The sequence below is a fragment of the Malaya genurostris genome, chromosome 3, assembly GCF_030247185.1.
Source record: "Malaya genurostris strain Urasoe2022 chromosome 3, Malgen_1.1, whole genome shotgun sequence".
NCBI classification, from domain to species: domain Eukaryota; kingdom Metazoa; phylum Arthropoda; class Insecta; order Diptera; family Culicidae; genus Malaya; species Malaya genurostris.
The window spans coordinates 181,958,566-181,981,266 of NC_080572.1; the positions used below are offsets into that span (position 1 = coordinate 181,958,566).

At 37.1% G+C, this 22,701-nt stretch overlaps 1 protein-coding gene across 4 annotated transcripts in view; it reads right to left on the reverse strand.

Annotated features, from left to right (window-relative positions):
* The window catches only part of LOC131438753 (la-related protein Larp4B), an 80,943-nt gene that overhangs the window by 39,096 nt on the left and 19,146 nt on the right, over positions 1–22,701 (reverse strand). The window contains exons 1-2 of one of the 4 annotated variants that reach the window (XM_058608992.1): positions 20,690–21,312; positions 19,564–20,521 (exon numbers count right to left, since the gene is read on the reverse strand). The exons of 2 other annotated variants lie outside the window; for them this stretch is intronic. In XM_058608992.1, coding sequence (XP_058464975.1) covers positions 19,564–19,573 — 10 coding nt within the window. In that variant the 5' untranslated portion in view covers positions 19,574–20,521; positions 20,690–21,312. Of the gene's footprint in view, positions 1–19,563; positions 20,522–20,689; positions 21,313–22,701 lie in introns of those variants that run through there. One more of the 4 variants, XM_058608993.1, reaches the window with a different exon arrangement.

Here is a 22,701-nt window from a genome sequence, read left to right on the forward strand (position 1 = left end):
AAAAAACGAAAAAAATCATCTAAATTGGGCTCAAAACTGTTCCAAAGTAAAGGTCATGTACGTCGCTGGCCATACGAACCGACTTCAATTATATCGGTTTCCGAAATGTAGTTCCGGAAGTACCGGAAATAGGAATCAAAATCTCCAAACCGAAACTCACTTTTCTCCGAGATGGTTCAACCGATTTTCACAAATAGAAGGTAAGGTCGTCAGTTTTGATATTACGCTTAGTTCTAATATCAAAGAAGTGTTTTGCAAATAGCATTAACTTTACGTCTGCCTAGCGGTTTATGTTGAACCGTCAGGTCGGAGGTAGCAGTTCAACATAAACTGCTACGCACTGATGAGTCTAAGACGAAACGTAAAATAAAAAAAAGGTAAGGTTTGTTCGCGACAAAATCTGGAAATATTTCGCAGACTGATGAACGTATGTCTGTTCATAGCGTGAAATTAATTTTTGATGACAACTACACAAGCTTTCAGATCGAAGATGGCATCAAAAGAAGAGCAAGTGCGAAAAGCAATTGTGCGCGGTCGCAATGAAAATCCGTGATCTGTTGCAATAAAAGTTGATCTTCCTGCAAGCACTGTTCATAACGGTCTATAATATTTCGATACACCACTCGACAACAACCAGGAAGTCTGGGAGTGGAACAAAAACGGATCTCAGGAACCACCAGAAGGACAAGAAGATTAAGCAAACATTGCAGAAGAGACCAGATCTTTCGGTATGTACTGTTACTTATCTTACCTAACAGCTATAGTCCTGGGGTGTCCTTCGCTGTATCAAGCATACGTCTCCACATAACCCGGTCCATGGCTGCTCGTTGCCAGCCACTCAAGGTACGGATGCTTCTGAGATCACCCTTCACTTGATCGCTGCGCTCCTCTTCTTCTTGTACCAGTCGGATTAGATGCAAGAACCATTTTCACTGGGCTGTCGTCTGACATCCTTATGACATGCCCAGCCCATCGTAGACGTCCGATTTTAGCTGTCCGTACAATAGGTGGTTCTCCTAGCAGCTGTTGCAATTCGTGATTCATACGCCGTCTCCACGTTCCGTCTTCCATCTGCACTCCGCCATAGATGGTCCTCAGTACCTTTCTTTCGAAAACACTGAGGGCGCGTTGGTCCTCTGCCAACATAGTCCAGGTCTCGTGGCCATAGAGAACAACCTGTCTAATAAGCGTTTTGTAGATGGTAAATTTCGTGCGGTGGCGTATTTTTCTCGATCGAACGGTTTTTCTGAGTCCAAAGAACGCACGATTCCGTGCCAAAATACGTATTTGATTTTCTCTGCTGGTGTCATTATCGGCGGTCACCAGTGAGCCCAAATACACGAACTCGTCAACCACCTCTATATCGTCACCGTCTATCAATATTCGTGGTGGGAGGCGTAGTGTTTCTTCTCTAGAGCCTCTTCCTCTCATGTATTTGGTTTTCGACGCATTTATGGCCAGTCCGATACGCCTAGCTTCAGCTTTCAGTCCGATGTAGGTTTCCGTCATCTTCTCAAGGTTACGTGTCACAATATCAATATCGTCAGCGAAGCCAAAAAGTTGTACGGACTTTCGGAAGATCGTGCCACTCGTGTCGATCTTCGCTCTTCGAATCACATCTTCCAAGGCAATATTGAACAAGATACAAGAGAGTCCATCACCTTGCCGAAGCCCTCTCCGAGACTCAAAGGGACTCGAGAGCGTCCCAGATACTCGGACGTAGCACATCACTCTATCCATCGTTGCTTTGACCAATCGCGTCAGTTTATCCGGGAAACCGTATTCATGCATTATCTGCCATAGCTGTTCTCGATCGATTGTGTCGTATGCCACTTTAAAGTCAATGAATAGGTGATGCGTGGGTACGTTGTATTCACGACACTTCTGGAGTGCTTGTCTTATCGCGAATATGTGATCCGTAGTGGCGCGGGCTCCAGTAAATACCGCTTGGTACGGCCCTACGAATTCCTTAGCTATTGGTGATAGACGACGACTAAGGATTTGTGAGAGCACCTTGTAGGCGGTGTTCAGTAATGTGATTGTGCGGCAATTGCAACAATCTAGCTTAGGGGCTGTCCATAAAAGACGTCACGCCGCAAAGGGGAGGGGGGTGTTTCACAAAATGTGACCTTTTGTGACAGAGGGAAGGGGGGGAGGTTTTTGGAATGTGACGTCCAATATTTTCAATGAGCGCATTTTTTAAATACTTAATTATATTACTACTTTGCCCTATTTCCTGAAAGAATCTCCACAATAAACGTTTACATTCTATAGGAAAACGTGTATTTGTTGATGTAAAAACTTCTTCTTGTAAATTCGGAAATGAATGATGCAGGAAATCATTTCTGTTGTGATCAGCAACAGTGCACGGAGGAGCGAGTAAATTAGCAGCAAAGTTAATAAATTTTTCCTAATATGAGTGAAAAAGAAAAATATGCCTTCAAACGGTTTAACTTAAATTATGCACTGACAATTTTTTCAGTAATTTGATTTTCTAGCATTAATAATAGTATATCATAAGAATTTCTCTTATCTGATTCTGATGCAGTTTAATCAATTGTACTCCATTTGAAAAAGGGCGGGAGATCAACGATTTCAGACGTAGATCATGTCGTGTCTTATCTTGATCATATGTGATTTTCCTTCACCAACATCAAAGCTTATCGAATCATCCAATGATTGAACTTACATAAATCAAGAATCATTATAGCTCAAAATCACTACCCATTGTGTGACGGAAGATCAGTACCGATATTGATCGATGTGATTTAAAATTCACTGATCAACTGATCATGAGAAGATTCTTCGGCAGTGATCTCGTTTTGATGAAGTTTTGATCTATATTTTCTCAGCCCTGTATGCTACACTAAGGAAATATTATTCTTTACCTAAAACAATAATATATCTGTGTACACCTAGGAGGATTAAAACAGATGATTCAAATGTTTCATCAATTCCAACCAAATACTTTTGTTAATTTATATAATTGATATTAATAAAATATTTTCGATGATTTTGTAATTTTAGGGATATTTTTAATCTAATGACAGCGTGTAATAAATCGATTTTTCTCTCATATTTGTATGGTTTGTCATACACATTGAGAATGTATTGAGATGAATTTTATTTATTTTGAATTCGTGACATGTGACATAGGGGTGGTGGGGGGTCTTTACTTCTGTGACAATTTGTGACAAAGGGGGGAGGGGGAGTCAAAAATCGTCAAAAAGCGTGACGTCTTTTATGGACAGCCCCTTATCGCCCTTTTTGTAGACGGAACATACCACTCCATTCATCCATTCCTGCGGTAGAATCTCCTCCTCTCAAATTTTAGAAATCATCCAGTTCAGCGCTCTAGTCAGTGCCTCTCCTCCATGTTTGAGCAGCTCGCCTGGAAACTGGTCATAGCTCGCGGCTTTGTTGCTCCTCAGCTTGCCGATCTCCTCACTTATCTCCCACAGAATAGGTGCTGGGAATCTGTCGTCGGCTGAGCGTGCACCCACATTGATTCCTGTGCCGTTCTCTGTATCTTGTGCTTCGCCATTCAGATGCTCGTCATAGTACTGCGATCAACAAGTAAATCAAATGTAAGAAGCGATTGTTACCATTCCTACGCAGCCTTGACGCTCCCTCACTATTCTGGCCTGATTTTGTATCTTGTCACTAAGCCAAAGATGTTTTGGAATGGTACAAAGCGAACAACTAACAACTGGCGACCACTATAGAAAAATTTCGACCATATAGGAAAATAACAGCTAAATCGGTAGCAGAGAAGTCTGCACAGATCCTAATGACTGGAAAACCAGTTTTGGGTTGTACAACCCAATACCTACCGGACTCATCTGCTAGTGATGATCCACGTTGATGCAATTTCTCTGTGCGATGGCGAATTTCTACGGGGCACTCTGTTTTCGTGCTTCCCCAAAATTGCTATTTCATTCATTCGCACATTGAGCGAAACGTTACCGAACGAACGAACGTACATGTCCTTTGCAAGCAATGCAATGCATTCTCGTTGATTTGTTTTACATTTGACGGCATCCGACATTGGTGAAAGTTTTGGTAGCTCTGTGGAAGCAACAAAACATACACACACATACACAGCACAAATGATGATACACTGCCACTACCTACTGTGGTCAAGGCTCAAGGCGTTTATGAAATGACAGTAAGCAAAGCAGTTCGGAATTTCGTCGCTAGCTTTTTTTTTTAAAGCTTTTTGTCACGCGCTTTCGAGTATATTTTTGAAAGTATTGTTAAAGAGAGTGATATTTAGTGTTTAATAAAAAAATAAGCCATTTTCACAGTAACAATTCGAGCAGATATCAAAAACATACATTTCCAAAAATAAAACAAAATGGTCAGAATGCATTTTCTTTCTGAATAAAGAAAAAAGTGGTACGACCGAGTGTCAAAGTATGTAAGTTGATATCAACACGGGAAAGCCCAGTAATCAAGCTTCAACCTTGGCTGGCTGTATGTGCCCAATACCGCAGCAACACATAGGAGATAAAATTGTCTGCCAGTCCCAATCCACTGTGCGCTGGTGCGTTGTTGGTCAAATGTACGAGCTCACGAAGCGATAGTATGTGACTGTGGCAATTACAAAAGCCACATTTTTTTCTGTTTGAACCACCCGGAGAAGCGAACGCTACGGTATACTTTGTATATATATGGGATTTTAATTGCAGCTTAATTCACTTTTATGCGTCTGCAAGTTGATTGACGCGCAGATGGACATTCCGACAAGCCGAACGAGTTTATCTTTGCGAACTACGTGAACACCTACATATCGGAGTTCCGGGTGCTTCAAAATCTTTGGCTTTTATTTTATTTAAGAAATAAATATTTCAATTTGTAGGTATTGTTAAGCTTCATTTACGAACCAGAAAAGTCAAATTTCATCGAAAAGTAAATTTAAAATGATCGATTTTGTTTTATAAATTTCAATATAAAGGACACCTTAACGCACGTTCACATGCAAAATTAAATACTGATTTTACTGTGTATGTACTGGTTTAATGGCAGTTTGCATTAGTTCACTAGACTCCGTTCGATAGGGCCAATCAAGTATGTGCTATAAAAAAATCCAAGCCGCAAGAATGTGCAATAAATGTGCGATGTGAGTTTTCTTTCTTTTTTACCTTTATCACGACGTATTTACTCACACTTATCATTGGTTCAACTTGTCGTGCGTTTTATATACGGACGATGCTAAAACATTGTATTGTTACTGGCCAAGCTCGAACCTGCACGTCACGAAACAATGTGATCTACCCGTTGGTGTACGGAAAGCAAGGAATAGACATTCGGGGAAAGCTATTTTTAGTCCGGCAAAACTGAGAACCTTGAACACAGAATATACATTATTTCGAATTGTTTTGTTATCAGGAATCAGAGCAAATCGGAAAGTATTCTAAAACCATTAATAGAATCACCAGCAGGAATAGGTTACCGCTGTAAAAATCAACTGGAGCAAAACAGGCCATCTTCTTCCCGAGCGAAGATTCGAAGCACTACGCTGTCAGTCACAACACAGATCATAGAAGCTGATGCTGATCGCTTTGTCTAGATGTCGAAGCATCTTTTCTTCGTCTCTAGCTCCTGACACGGGTGTCTGTGTGTATGTGTATGCGTATGTGACGGAACGGTCTCAAGAGCGACCGAAGAAGCCAATAAGCTAATAAATAGAGCATTGCGATTTTGCGAGACATCTGGCAGAAAAGTTTCTACTCATCCGAACCGACCGAGTTGTCAGTGTTTCTTCCTTGTTCGACGGTACCAGGAACAGAGGCAGAGTGCGAGAGAAACACATTCACACGCTCCACCGTCGTCGCACATCGCACAATTCGAGAGCATTCACGTTGCGCATGGAAATTAGTTTCATGTACGATTCGAATGTACCGCCGCCACGATGTTTGTTTTCTTCACTTTTTTCTTTTTAGATCGTCCATCTGTCAGGTTAATTGTCGACATCAGTGTTGTTAACTTACTTACATCTTTATTCGCACGGGTTTCACTTATAGATCGTTCACGACCATGTTTCGGATGGTTTGGTTTTATAATAGCTAATTATGTCGAATTGAGCTTTTTTTTGTTCACTTGGTAGGTTGATTTTAATGTCTCCTATTCATATTTTGTGTCTTAGCACATAGCAGGAAAGTAGCAGGAAAAGCTACCGAAAAACACTCAGTATAATCGTACTTACAGAACAATTTACTATGTTTCAATATTAGATTACATACTGTCCCACATTCCCATGGTTTAAATTATTGTACTGCATTCAAAATGTTTCACTAACTGAAGCAGCTTAAAATTTGAAATCATAATAAAAGCGTGCCCAAGCCCAACGAATAAAACTACAAGGATCAGCCCCATGGGGTTGTTCGAGCCATTGATGTGGAACAAGGCAACCAAAATTTCTAATGATCTACAATCAAACAGTTCAATCAATCGTCTCACTTTTGAATCCGCAATTGCACGAGAGTCTGCCTAGATTGATCTTGATTAGGAACCAACACCGAACATTGTTTGTTTTTAGCCGACGAAATTACACCAATTGTATGCAATTATATCTTTGTACATACCTACGATACGATTTTGATATTAAAGCTTCTCTTCGCCAAGCTTGTGTTCAAGTTTTGTATGCAAGAAGTTATTTTTATAGCGTTAAGTTTCTTTACCATTCTACGATTTCGGTTGAAGCGATGAACTTTCTCTCATTATCAATCGAGTTTATCTTATATAAATTAGAAATTAATCATAAGCACTCAAAATTTACCCTGGGGTAGATGTCAATTTCTCAGGCGAAACGATATTACATGGAATTTCATCCGAGCTTGCATGACACAAGATCAGTATGCTCTAAAAGCTTCAAATCGTTTTATGGCACTTTTTGTCTTGCTGTCTAGCAACAACCTACCTCTAGCATGCTACGCGTAGGACTGAAACGTTAGCTATAATTTCGCTTCTATTTATAGATTCGCGTGCTTCCAACAGTTTCGCTTTTGCATCGATTGACCAATCAGAGCGATGCTTTTCCTTTGATATATCGCTTACTCCTTCAAAACCGTCGTCTATGGCAGGGAAATCCGATATGCCGGAGATTTTTAGCAGACAAAATAGGACACTGCTCGCTACTAATCAAAATTTCAATCATTTATAATGGAAAATACGTGGCTTGATACATTCAAATCGAATTGTAGAAATATTTTCAATCAAATAATGAATTAATATTAATAATTGGTACACAATATACTAAGCTGTGAGTGTTTAAAACCTGACCACATTTCTAGGTGTATTTTTCCTTGAGTTTTTAATTTGCATTAGAAAAAAATGTGTTCCACAGATGAAAATAAAGATGTGTTCGAATATTCACAGTTGTCATATGTTGATGTGTTTCTTAAAGCTCGTTAACACTATTTAACACTATTCCACTGCGTTTTTATATAACAAGTACAATAATTAGAAAATGGCCACCTTCTCTTTTTGCCTTTCTCATATATAAAAGCAAAGCAATCACTGTGAAAACCGACTTTTGAACGAAGGCCCGGAGGCCCATTCGACTCAGTTTCTTCGAGAGCACAAATTATATGTGTATGTATATGTCTGTATGTATGTATGTATGTGTGTATGTGGCAAATTATGTCAAATGAAAGGTCCCATATGATCCCATAGGCTGCAATTGAATTTCATCCTGATCCGACTTCCGGTTCCGGAGTTACAAGGTAATAAGTGTGAATCTATGAGAAAATTACGCACTCAGTTTTCTCGGGAATTTCTTAACCGATTTTCACAAGCTAAGATGCACATAAAAGGTTTTGAAATTCTGTAAAAAGTTTCCAAAAATTTGATCCAGATCCGACGCGATAAATGAAAAAAAAAATCGATTTCATGAGTATTTTTCCACAAATGATAGCAAGACGAAGTGCAAATTTTTATAAAACTTACTAGTAAACTCATCCAGTTAGCAGATCTTGTCAGTTAGTGGATATAACAGTTCGGCTGAAAAGTTCGTATCGTTTAATAGAAACACACATTTTTTTGCCAAAATTCGTTTTTATTATTCAACATAATTGCCATCAGATGCGATACAGCGATTATAGCGATCTTCCAACTTTTCGATAGCATTTTTGTAGTACGATTTGTCCTTTGCCTCAAAACAGGCCTCAGTTTCAGCGATTACCTCTTCGTTGCTTCTAAATTTTTTACCAGCGAGCATTCTCTTGAGGTCTGAGAACAGGAAAAAGTCACTGGGGCCAAATCTGGAGAATACGGTGGATGAGGGAGCAATTCGAAGCCCAATTCGTTCAATTTCAGCATGGTTTTCATCGACTTGTGACACGGTGCATTGTCTTGATGAAACAAAACTTTTTTCTTTTTCAAATGAGGCCGTTTTTTTTAAATTTCGTCCTTCAAACGCTCTAATAACGCTATATAATAGTCACTGTTGATGGTTTTTCCCTTTTCAAGGTAGTCGATGAAAATTATACCATGCGAATCCCAAAATACAGACCATAACCTTACCGGCCGATTGTTGAGTCTTTCCACGCTTTGGGTTCGGTTCATCACGTGCAGTCCACTCAGCTGACTGTCGATTGGACTCCGGAGTGAAGTGATGGAGCCATGTTTCGTCCATTGTTATATATAGACGAAAAAAATCGGTTTTATTTCGATATAACAGCTCCAAACACTGCTCAGAATCATTGAAACAGAATGAATTAAAATTAATCTTTGACAATCTTCTAGTGCTATTTTTGAAAATATAAGTAATATGAGAAAAGTATCATTACACCATTAGGGGTATTGAATAAGGCTTTTATTTTTATAACGAAGGTTATCAAATATTGTAATATATCTTCATATCATTCCTGACTCATATGTAAAAATTCATTCTAATTTACAACCACAGTTTCTACAAATCAATGCTTGCTCTGAATGCAAAAAAAAAGATTTATCTTGAAACCATGAACATGAACTTAGCGAAGCACCTATCGCGAATGATAACCCAAATAGGTGAATAATTTGTAGCTAATTAGTTACAGTAAATTCGAATTCGTTGCTCAAATTTTGTTTAGAACTTCGCTGAATTTATATGAAGTTAACGAGCTCTAGCCCTACTAAATAAGCTTAAAATCGAACCGAAACCAAGCGGATAATTTGTTGCTAATTAGTTACGGTAATTTTAACCTTGTTGGTTCATTTATTGACGTGAATAAGCCTTACTTTATTATGGAGCGTCTTTTTAAAATTTACTCTGTTAAAGAATGGGTAGAACATAATCGTGGATATCTCCTGTTGTACTTAACGCAGAAACATAATTTTTTTCACTATACCATTGGAAATATGTTCAGCAATTCATGATAAAATTTTTGGTAGTATGAGATAACTACAGTGGCACTGAAATCTTTTCTTGCGCGAGGATTATATATTGTGTAAAAAAACCGTGTAACTTCGTGTAATGGATGAATCGTGTAAGATCTGGTGTAATTTCAAAAAATATTTTTTTTTTAAAGACTCGTCTTTGGGACCTGGAAAAATTAAAAAAAAAATTAAAAAATTAATTCGAAATCGAAAATTATTTTTTGATGTCAAATGTCTTGGAAATGCATGAAAGGCCGAGATCTGGTGTAAACTCAAAATATTTTTTTTTTGACAATAATCGTCTTTGGGAACGTGTAATTTCAGACCTCAGTGTTCCTCAAAATATAAGTTTTCTAGAATGTTTGGCATTAACGAGCATTAAAGTGAAATTCAGTGCCAGAATAAGGCGCGTAAATTTTTTAATTGACTAATATAAGGAAGACAAATTTGTACATGTTGTTTAAGACGATCAATTTAGTTATTTAATTTATAACCAAACTGCTCTTATAATTGATATTTTCGCATAACGCGATATTTTTCATTCTGTCTATAACATTCTTTATTACGATTGTTAGAGAAGCAATTACTCAGCTCAGCACTGAGATTTGTAGTTCTCTATGTCACGTTTTGCTCTGTGAGAACTTGTATGCCTACCTTCGGGAGAGGCTTCAGTAGTTTATGTTTATGGCAGTTGAAAACAAATTGCTGTCTCAGTTGCAACGTCAACGCGGTATTATTGATGAAGTTATTAATAGATTAGCTCGACGTGCAGAGCGCCGAATTCTTCTACGGAGTCCGCCATCTAACTTTTTTTTAACTAGCGGTTATTTCGACATTGGTAATCTTAATGTCACTTCTGATTTGACAGAAACTTAGTTTTATCCTTCCGCTGAACGAAAATGGTTGTGTATACGCTTGGGGAACGCGTGAAAATAGTGCAGTTTTACTTTGAAAATCATGGTAATGTTGCGAAATGTATGCCAAAAAATCATCTTCTCGGATGAGGTACATTTTCATCTCGGCGGGTATGTTAATAAGCAAAATTGTCGCATCTGGGGGACGTTATCATGGAGAAGCCGATGCATCCTAAGAGAATGACGGTTTGGTGCGGATTGTGGTCTGGCGGCATCATTGGACCATTTTTCTTTTTGGCGAGCGCTACCGCGCCATGATTAGTGATTGGTTCTTCCCGTTACTTGAGCAGGAAGACTTGGACACCATTTGGTTCCAACAAGGCGGCGCTCCGTGCCACACAGCCAACGCTACGATCGATTTTCTGCGTACAGTCTTCGAAGATCGAATTATCAGTCGAAATTCGGATGTAGTTTGGCCGCCTCGGAGCTGAGATTTGACGGCGTTAGACTATTATCTTTGGGGGGCTGTCAAAGATAAGTGTTATGTGGACAAGCCAGAGATAATTCAAGCCTTGAAGGACAACATTCGTTCAGCCATAGCTGAAATAAAGCTGCATACAATCGTAAATGTACTAAAAAACTGGACCGACCGTATGGCGTACTGCAAGGCCAGCCGAGGCAGCCATTTGAATGAAATTATATTCCACAATTACCGGAAGGATTGTACTTCAATATTAAAAAAAAAATTCGAAATCGGATGAACCGTTTGTGTTTTATTGCATGTTTAAAAAGAAAAAGTTACATTAATTTTCGAATGATATATGTTACTCGGTCCTTGGCTTGGCCTTGGCTGAAAAAGGCAAAAATTCAAACCCTTCGCACCAAATTAACAACAATTTATTCACCTTTTGGAAATTACTATTGGAGATAGGTGCTTCGCTAAGTTCATGATCATCATTAAATTCTATTGTTTACTGTAACATGAGAAAGAGCGCATCGTCATACACGCAATTTTTCTGTTGTTATTACTGAAATTGTTGCATCATTTCACAGTCGGTGACGGTGTTCTACATACTGATATATCAACAGTTCTAATGTATCTCATTGATAGACAACAACATCACAGTCACTGCAGAGTTGCGAAAAGTACATTTGTTGTTATCTTCACAAGCGAACTGATTCCACAATCATGTTCAAATTGTGTCATTCTAATTTGTGCTCCGATTCGAAGAATTGAAAACTGTCCGATTCTTTTCCATTTACTTTGTCATTCCACGTCTACCTACTTCCCAATACATAACAATTCTGACCCCGGATGGTAGCTGCTACCAGAAATGAACCGATGTTAGATTCACGTCACCATTGTTGATTATCTCTCTTCCTTTGGGGAATTTTCTTCACATTGAATAGAACTGTCTTTTTCTTTGTCCGACGAAGAACGGTATGCCATACGCAAGGCAAACTTCCACAAAGGGGCCGTCGCGTCGATGGGATTTCCTGCAAGACATCCGATTAATAGTTTTGCTTATCAGTTAGGTTATCGGCTTTCCTTCGGTCAACTAGATAACAAATTTGTTCGACCATATATCTGAAGGACAATTTTCATTGGTTCGTCTTTCACATATACCATAATTGCACGCTTGGAAGAGAGAGATCGAGAAATTTCATAAAACAAACTGCATTAAGAATATACTATTCGAATTAACAACCCGCATCCATCTATCAGCTTGGACGACAATATCTTAACTCTGAAGCCCCGCAGGATTTCGCATCTACAGCAAACACCATTTTAGCAACACAATGTCGAAACGTCCATTATACACTCTGTTACCACGTGGTTAGACCCGCATTCAGTACGCCCAGTCCAAAACAAACGAGTCAATCAAGGCTGCGGGCAGTCGGACGGACGGATGGATTGGATCGGAAACAGTTGTACGTCAAGTGCCGCGCCGGCTCCGAACATAGGTGAAATTTGGGATCGAAAGGAAAATGCGACTGCACTGACCAACGAGGCAAGAAGAGCAAAGGCGCTGTTGTTACAACCCATTCAAATGAGTGAGTGCGTTCGAGATGGAGTGCCGGCGGGATGGAGAGAGGGTACACGGGCACCGCCCCTCTCTGGACAATAGAGAGCAGCCGACTAAAGTAAAAGCAATAAAATTTCACTCATTCCACTAATACTGTCGGACCGCCCACCCTCGTCCGTCGTCCTGCCTGCTGCCTGATTGCACCCGTTGTCCGTTGTTTAGCTGAGTAACTTTTCCTCGACTGTCATCGTCGCCAAGTCAAGTCGTGCGGAGAGGTACGGCAGCGAATGAATGAATTTATTATTATATAGTGCATATTCGAAAACGAGGATCTATCTTCCATTGTTGCTTACGGCACCGAGTCGGTTCGAGCAGAATTGGAGCCACACGAATACTGGAGTACACCCAAGGGAAATTTTAAGAATTTAATTTTCCTCTTCAGATATGCATTTCTCATGAAACTAAATACCATTAAAATCAATCGTGAGTTTAGTTAAATTATGCGAGATAGACATTTGAAAATTAAGTCGATTAATTAGGATGAATTGGAAACTGGCAGTCGAACATATTTGCTATTAAATCTAGGTGTCAAAAACTGTGGAATGCCTTTGCTGTTTCTAAAAGATGAGCTGCAGATGAAAACCAGGAGATTCAATTGCTACAAACTGCTCTGGTAAAAAAGATAGAATTCTAATTTATATGAGACATCATTCTTACTAATAAGGCTTTTTCGCGTCAAAATCTGGACATCACTAAATACGTATACTTCTAGAAATACTCCATCAACGCGTGAAATATTTCGCAAACCGATGAACGTATGTCTGTTCATTGCGTAGAATCAATTTTTGGAGATACCAAAAGCTTTTAGATCGAAGATGGCGTCAAAAGAAGAGCAAGTGCGAAAAGCAATTGTGTGCGGACGCAATGAAAATCCGGATCTCTCAGTATGTAAACTTGCAAAAAAAGCTTCATTTTCCTGTAAGCACTGTCCATAACGTTATTCAATCACGTTTGACAAAAGCCAGGGAGACTGAGAACGGAATAAAAACGGAGATCAGGAACCACAATAAGGACACAAAGGTGGCAAGGCCAGATCTTCCGATACGTACTGTACCGAACCGTAGAGATAAACAGAACGTGACGACTAAAACCCGGGCTCGAAAGTTGTATTGCGAATATTTGATAAAGATTTCCAGCGTGGTGATGGGTGGTGTAGATGAGCATTTTAGGACGAAGAAAATAATTAAATTTCCCAAAAAAGTACTTAGTTTGGCAGGCAATATGCAGCTGTGATACCATTCCTACACTACCTTGACGGTTCCTTACTATTCTGACCTGATTTGGCAACTTGTCACTAAGCCAAATATGTTTTGGAATGGTACAAAGTGAATGGAGCGAATCCATGTTGTATCGGAAGAGGTTAATCCACCTGCCACTGTCCCGAGTCTCGACCTATCAAGTGATTCTTAAAACAAAGTGTAGAGCCAGAGATGCCATTTATACAGATTTATATGTATGGTATAGATTTTTGCGTTCGCATATTGGTTTAAATCAAAGTACCGATTTTGTAAAGATTTCCTAAATTTAATACAGATTTGTACAGGTTCATAGAAAGAAAGAAGTAAAAAATTAGACTTTTCTCTCTGAGTATCTATTAGTATTTGATTGCGGTGATTCTTTAAAAGTTTATTAATCAACGGACAAATCACATGTTAAAGTAGAAATCTTTTATGTAGATAATTGATTATGAGCACTGACAAACATTTATATTAAAATTTGGAACCAATTTGAACTATTTGAAGCCAGATATTTTCATAGAATATGTATTACGTTGCATAGAAAGTCTATATCTGGTCTATCTGTTTTCACTAATAAAATGATGTTAACAGATTTTATTAGTGAAAACAGATTTAACATCATTTTATTAGTGAAAACAGATAGACCATATATAAAGTTTCTATGCAACGTAATACATATTTTCTATGAAAATATCTGGCATCTCTGTGCACAGCCGATGAAACACACACACACTTCACAGCGTTATGTTGACGTATAGCGGAATGAAACCAGTGCTACTAGATTTGCCACAATGTTTATTTCATTAGTATTTAACATGCTCTTCCTGGTAATATTCGAAGCCAAAACAGTTATATTGGAATATTAATAACAATAATATAATTAAACTAATGTCACGGATACCAAAAAACATACTTTTTGATGAGATTTTGAAGAAGAAAAACAATTTTTGTTTTGTAACATTATGAGATAACTTGGTAACTTTGCGAAACCAAATGAGATGAAAACAAAGCGCAATCAAGTGAACTAAGTGAAAAACTTTCATCTCATATTTTTAAAGACTTTTATTGTTTGTCGGGTAGTTTTTGAAGTATTAAATCGTTAATTGAACAAGTAGCAAGTGAACATTACTAATTATGAAGTCATCCAGCATTCAATGGTAGTGTAATTGTGCGAAAAAGTGATCATGTTTTGAGACGAATCGATTAGTAGATAATCAGAAACAGGACGAACTGTAAATCTTGAGACGAAAATGTGTCCTAAATTGAAAAGTGAGTTTATTTGAAATGAAAAAAACGATAACCGAAGAACTTAAAACCATTTCTTTCAATAGGAAAGTGTGACAATAGCTTTTATAATCATTTTAAAACATTTAACAGTTTGGTTCAGGTAGGTTTTAAAATATTATTCATGTTCAAAGTAATGAGGTGAAGGGATGAGATGGAAATAGGAATTCGAATATCTTGGGAAAACAGTTAAATCGGTTGCAGAGAAGTCAGCACAGATCCTACTGACTGGAGTAAACTTAAAAGTTCGCAATTTCTTCAAACAATCTAATTAAGTAACTATAATTAATTTTAAAATGACTAATAAGGCACAATTTAATGAATAAAAAATGCATCATAGATTGAATTAATAGAAAATTTGTTTTATTCAAAATTTAATCTGTTCAGATTTTGTCCCGATAAAGCCTTATAATTGTTTCAAAAAGTTTCCTGACAGAAGAAAGTAAATTAACTGATCGAAAACAGGATGTTCCTGATGGGTTTTTATAGGGTTTTAAAAAAGGAACTACTTATGCGTTTTTTTTTTCATCTCCTAGGGAAGTAAACTAAAGTATAAAACAATTTAAACAAAGAGTCCCAATGCAACATCGGAATTCATATTTATTCCAAATTTTACCATTGCCAGGTGCCTTCAAGTTGTTAAGGGGGAAGTAAGGGATAATTTCAATCAAAAACCACTTCTTTGTAACATTTTTACGGAGAAACGAATTAAACAAATTTATTCAAACTTTTTTTACATTATAAAGCATCATTTAAAGAATATGTAGTTAAATTTCCATATATTATTATTGAAAAATAAGGCTCTCCATCGTTCTCAAGTTATTATTTTGATTTTTCAACAGTTCGTGACATATGTAAGCAAAAAACGCGATCTTACGCTAAATTCTCCGCCAATTTTGAGGTGAAAAACTACCAAAATATGAAAATGGAAAAATGTTGAAAAAGGTAGGTGGGATGCATTTTATACCAAGAAAGTATGTTCCAAGTTTGATCGGAATCGGTTCAGTAGATTTTGCAGGAGCGTGTTTACGGACTTCGAAGAATTGGTTTAGAGAAAAACGCATTTAATTTATTTTTCTCGAAGTCAACTGGGAAATTAAGGCACACACAAAACCATCATACACCCGATCTGGTCCGATGCGAATCCATGTCCAAGTCTATGTTGAACTACAAGAAAATGTAAAAAAAAAAACGATTTTCCGAAACTAAAGAAATTTGTTTCTGAGGTTTCTTTAGAACCATAGAAAGATTCCAGAAAGGTTTAGAATATTATTCAATCGAAATTTTCGTTTCGAAAATGATTAAGTCGATTTAATCTATTTAATTTTCTTTAGTAAATATTTAGCTATGGATTTCATAGTGGGATCACAAAGTACGTTGATGTTTCCGTCGAGGAACTTGCTTCAAACGTATGAGCGGTTGAAAATTGTCGTCGATGATAAGAGAACTAATTTTAGTTAGAACTTCTGAAACTGATAGATTTGTTTGAATTGTGCATTGAATCAAATGATTTTTCAGCACAATTTTATGAATCATATTTTTTCGATGTGAGAGTTGTATCCTAACCATTTAACTCTATGGTAGTTCAATGTTGAACTAATTGCATTGTTTATTATTTGAAATACTGTAAGATATTGGTTTAAGTCAAAATCTGCATGAGTAATCAGTTCACTACTAATGTGACTTTGGTCAGGTAAGAAAAACCCGTTTATAGAAGGGTTTCTCATCGAAGAGAAACAAGTTGGGCTATGTGGAAGCAAAATTAAACGGACGAATTTTGCGTTATATCGTATTCGGAATGGCAGCACTCTCTCAGATTTTACAGAAACTTATAGACTTTATCACGGAAAGCCACTTTTCATACTTTGTTTTTCCAAAATTGATCTAGACTGTCTTATGAAAAGGGTCGAGCTTTTTTTTAAATTTTAACTTTTCTTTAAGTTATGGAACTTTAAGTCATGGAACTTTAAGTTATGGAACTTTAAGTTATGGAATTGCAGAAAAAAACGACTTTCGAACGGAGCCACGGAAACCTCTACCCTGGAACTTATCATTCGAGATTGCCAAGTGTGTCACAGAATGAATTCACAGACAGATATAATGGTATAAATGTCGGAAACGACAAAACGCGTAGTTTTTTCATCACTTAATTTTGTCAGAGATGACTGAACCGATTCCAACAAGCTTGGACTCATTTGAAAGCTATTATTGGATGACACTTCCGGTTTCGGAAATATGATCGTAGAAGTGGCCTGGAGAGAATTCATCGAGCCCTTAGACATAGTCCCTGCTGCCCCAGCTCATGACTCTCGGAATAAGACTATGAACCTGCCTTTCGTGGAACTATCCCAACCTCTTTGGCATCTGACTTAAGATGCAACCTTCAATGTTTTGCGCTTTCAGAAGCTGTCCATCCTGCTTCGAGCAATTACAACCGAAGTATCAAATTCCGCTATGGCTATCATCGACTTGACGGCATCCATCGTTGACCTTTCTCTGCGAAACCAGAATTGCTAAACACAATTCGATGCAAAACTAATTATCTTTCGGTTCTTTTGAGCAAAACTACACTAGTGGTTTTCCATCTGTCTTTCATTCAATTCTACATTTTTGGATTTTCATCATAGCTTTCTAACGGCCAGAAATCGTTTGGTGTGCCATATTTAACATTGCTGTCTTTCGCATTTCACGCATTTTCCAGTTATCTTTATCTCTGAACCTTCTAACAAACCCCTCCTCCAAACATGACACCAACCACCAAGGCTCAAAATCAGTCGGAGCGGTATTTTCAGTATTTATTTGACTCATTTAGGTATCAATAGATTTTTTGGAACATCTAGATTGATGTAGACTGATATTGACTTGGATTAAGACATTGGGTAATTTTGGAAAACTGAAAATGTCGGTGCAAGTATTGGAAAAAGTTTTATGTATCACAATAATTGTTGAGAAATAAAAAATGTATCGTGAAAATCTACGGTTTTTTAAATTTTAAATCATCACTAGTGACATTATGAATGATTTAAAATTTAAAAAAAACCGTAGGTTGTCGTGATAGATTTTGTTTCTCAACAATGCCTTTTTTCCAGAGCTTGCTCCGGAATTTTCAATTCTACAAAATTGTAAAAAGCAATGTCTTGGCAGTACATTCCTTTTGTAGAATTTGGACTTTCTGTTTCAACAGACTTCGCAGCCGATTCTTAGTGTACAGAATCATTGCATAGCTAGTACTATGGATCCTACTGATACTAAGAATCCTTCCAAATTGTCCAATGTTTAAATCTAAGTCAATATTATTATAATGTTTTTTACAGTGACTCTCGATGATGGTTTCACGACGTTGCAACACTGATTCACTCCAGAACGAAAAAAAAGGCGGGTGAATAATGTCAGAGACATAACTGAAAGTCGTAAATACGAAAAAACTGGCTTACTTCCGAATATCAGTTAATCAACTAACTGATATTCGGAAGTGTGATTGTGATTGATTCTGAATTGTGCAAGCTTTCCGCCTCTTCACTACTAGAAGTTGGAACGATGCATCTACATTAAAGTATAGATTAGTTATATTAAACAGCTACTATTCCAAAACTGTATATTTTAAACTTGAAACACTTTCTTTTTAATTTGCTAATGTGAGCTAGGTACAACAAATTTGCTGTTTTTTTTGAAAACTTTTAAGTATGAAGATATTTGATTCTTCGCAAAATTTCCGTAAGAGACAATTGCAATGGCCTATTCTGAAATATATCGATGATATTGGTTGTACAAAATATTTCGCTCTCGTACTCAGAACGCGTTCTGATTGGCTGATGCTGACATGGGTCGAAGCTTAAGGAGTGTGCCTTTAAACTTATAAACTGTAGGCAGCCGTATTTCAGGCAGTCGTATCTCTCTCGATGTCCTATCTTCGACAGATATAATATATTTTTAATACTAAATATGACCTGCAAAGAAGTCTTTTATGGCTACTGATATTCCTCTTATTCATCAACGATCTTTAAGCTCCTATAAACTCCTATTTTCATCTGGAAAATAGCTCAATACAATCTCTACAAGCATTTCGTAACACTTCGAGGGCACAAAGTTGATATGGAGCAATATTATTGATTGAGAACAAATGCCACTTCATAAAAAATGCCCTGTTTTAGCGATTGAAACAAAAAAAATACACTCTCGGATCACGTGAAATCTCGAACAGAATGAAACTAAGATTTCAATAAACAGAGATTCATTCAATGAAGGCCAAGTTCTGTTAGAATGTAGGAACAAGGCGTTGTGTTTATTTATTGTTTGCAATATAAGAAATTATGCTGAAGTGAAATATTTTTTTCTGGTCTCGGACGAATCAACGATCAATAATATGTAGCCGTATTATCTTGGAAATACAAAATAAGTTATTCGAAGAAATTTACTCCCTTGCTCCTTAATACGAATTTTACTATAAACGCGGCAAAACATTTTCCTTCTGAGCTTTAAACCAGTTTTAATAAAACAAAAATCGAACTAATCAAATGTAATCATTTTTTTTTCTCAATCGAATGTTTCCGGCAAGCTAAAATGTCGCATGCGGCGAAAGAAAAACCGATTATGTCAGAATGGCCGAATGCTGATTTTCGTCTCTCAAGCGATTCTCGGCCTGTAGCGAGTTATTCGACGAATGTGCTCTAGCGCATTTTAGGAGAGGAGGGAAATACTTTATTCGTTTGATTCTAGGATAATGTTACGTTTTCTTACCGGTATCCATTACTCCGACCACCTTTTAGCTTCGGTCTCGATCCTGAAATAGTGTTTCTCGAACCCGAGAAACTAGAATTTCGTGCCAAGCCGTGTCAGGAGGAGGGAACACAACGAAGGAGACGAGTGCTTTCTGGGCTGGGTCCAGTAGCCAGACGTGTCTCACTCCGTCAGAGGATTTTACATGTGTGTGAAGTAGTGGATGACTTGCTGCTTGCGTTCAACTACTACCGCGGTCGTCATTCGACGGAAAGAAAAATTTCCACCCGTGCGACAATAGTACTTTTCGTTCGTTTTTTTTTCTTCTTTTAAATTCTTCCACTAAAGTGGCTGATGATATCACTTAGTACACTTCCAACTTTTACACGATTAGAGTTGGCAATCGTTGCCCGATGAACAAGCACAGAAATCAAACAATTGAATAACAAAAAACGATGTATTGAACAAAATAGAAAAAAGAAATTCGATGATTACAATATTATCACTTGAATTTCCTTTGCTGCTTGTTTCGCACTTATTTCTGAAAATGCCGTTTTTCTTCAACAAGAAAAAAACACTAATTCGAAACTACACTGACACTTGCGATGTTGAATTTCGCCGTGTGTTCGTATATATTATTTCCTTGCTGCACTGTATTGGTGGAAACCTCCTGGATTGACGTTTATCCACGACTGTATTGATGCAGCCGTTTTGCTTGAATATCACTTCAACTCTTCTTGTTGTTTGTTGTTATTATTCATTACTTCTCTTTCGCGCTCTTTGCAATCACACTATCTATTTTTCTCTATCACACTCGCACTGACAGCCAATGCGCTGTCACTTTTGACTTTTTTCCAATTATCTGCTCGGCCTCTCTTTTTCTAACATTCACTTTAATATTTCAACTTTTCCATTCACTGCTGTGTTGCTCAATCAAAAATTATTTCCGAACGACATACCTAAATTTTTCATACTGAGTCTAGATACACACAAAAATAAACTTCATAAAATTAATATTGATTCTAATTTACAGTCTTAAGTATTCGATCCAACGATTGAGATCCAATATGTCTTCCACTTTGTGCTCAAAATAAAATAAAAATCAGTAGCTATTACACGATTAAAATTTTATTCTTTGAAGCTTTACCAGCAGTCGAACCCAACTGATACATTTAAATCAGAACTGACGGCCACTATTATCAACAATGTTCGAAATTTTCAATTTTTTCGATTCCGGAAACCATGTGTCTTATCGTCTGATACTTATTCACTTTTCTGTGCTATAAGCTGCTGAACAACTGGCAGAACCGACTCTTCGCTTGCACACCACAGTATAAGAGCTAGCTGCCAAAACCTGCATAAGTACAAGTCCTATTCGTCCATCGTTCCAAATCCAATCACACAACACAGACAATACAACCACTACCCGTTAATGATGATATGTACTTATGAAAGCTACAGTGGAAAATGTAAATGCAGTGTTGCCGTTTTAATAATTCTAGGAGATTGTTAATTACAGCGTTATTTCACCAGTTTTGTTTTGGATAACGGCCCATGAATGCATCAACATCTACTTCAAAAAAGATTTCCAGAAGAAATATTTGATAGAGTATATATTTAAACACCAGACAGTGAAAACTTTTCTATTCCGTTTACTGTTATGACTAGCTCTCAGCGAGCACTGAATCGTTTGGAATTAGATTGTTATATCGTGATGTCACCAATGAACAAACATTCATACTTGACAGTTCAGCGGTACGGTTTACAAGCAAACATTAAGCAAATTCAAGAAGCGCATCTAAAACAATCTTTACATCTTGCAACTAACCACTTTTACACAATAAATTTTCAAAACAAACCGAATCGAATAGTCAATCAATGTTTTTAAACTCTATTTAGATGAGATGAGCCGTAAACGGTCTCATACGTCTACCAAAAGACAAACAAATATCTCTATTTAAAAACAGTACTGCTGAACTGTCATTTGATTGAGGTTAGAAGTGACGGTAAACACACTAATTCCTCTTAAAAGTAAATGTTGACATATGACTTACTAGCAGCTATAAAAAGTGAAATTTTGCTTTCAAACGTAAGTTTGCAAACGACTGGACAAAAACCACCATGTCATTTTTAAAAATTTGAAAAAACTAAATATATAGAGCAAAACTTTTCATATCTGTCAAGTAATTGTGACGAATGATAGACACTTGAGTTAAAAGTTATGGTGTGTTGCAAAAAATTACTAATAATTAAAAAATATGTAGTAAAATAGTAGTAGATGTAGAAGGTAAAAGTACCATTTGATCACAAAATTGCCTCACGAATTAAAATCATCACCAATAATTTAAATCATTACTCAGTTGGACTTCGATCAAATTCGAGTTTTCCATATAAAAGTATCACTCGATCGAATTACAGAATGCAAATTTCTGCATGCGATCGAAATACATGAACCTGTATGGAATTCCCATTACCTGATCGAAAAAAGTAAACAAACTGAGTACTTTATTTGGATTGTTCAAATGTATGCATTGTCCGAACTTCGTTTCTCAATCCACTATAGGTTTGCTAGAATATCGTCGAGATTAATGGAAAATAACGCAAAACGCATGTAAAATGAAAGATTTTATGAAGAGACAGGTTATTTCAACTAACCATTTCAACATCGCTTTCCTCGATTCAACTGATATTACTGATATTACTTCCGTCGTATTGAAAATATCATGCGGAAATATTGTCAAACTTTCAAGAATATAGTTTGATTGACCATATAATATTTCATTTGGAAGGTCTAATGGTAATTCTACAAAATTCCACCCCGGTGTATTTGCAACAACCTACGTTCAGAAAGTACTTCACACTGTTACCAAATACTAGATTTTAATTTCACAATTGGATTAAAGACAGTGCTCGTGTTTGCTTGCATTTAGGGCATCCTATTCTGCGCTGGAATTGAAATTCCTAACAATATTTAAACGATTTCAAGAAAAAAATCATCGTTACATTAGATCTAATAAAACAGCTGTTTTTCAAAGGTCGAAGTAAACAAATCAAGTTTCTTTCTTTCCTACGTTTTGTTTTCTTTCCTACGAATACATGCTTCAAAGTCCTACAATTTGGACTAGAAATATTGGTTCTGCAAAAATCTCAATCTTAGTA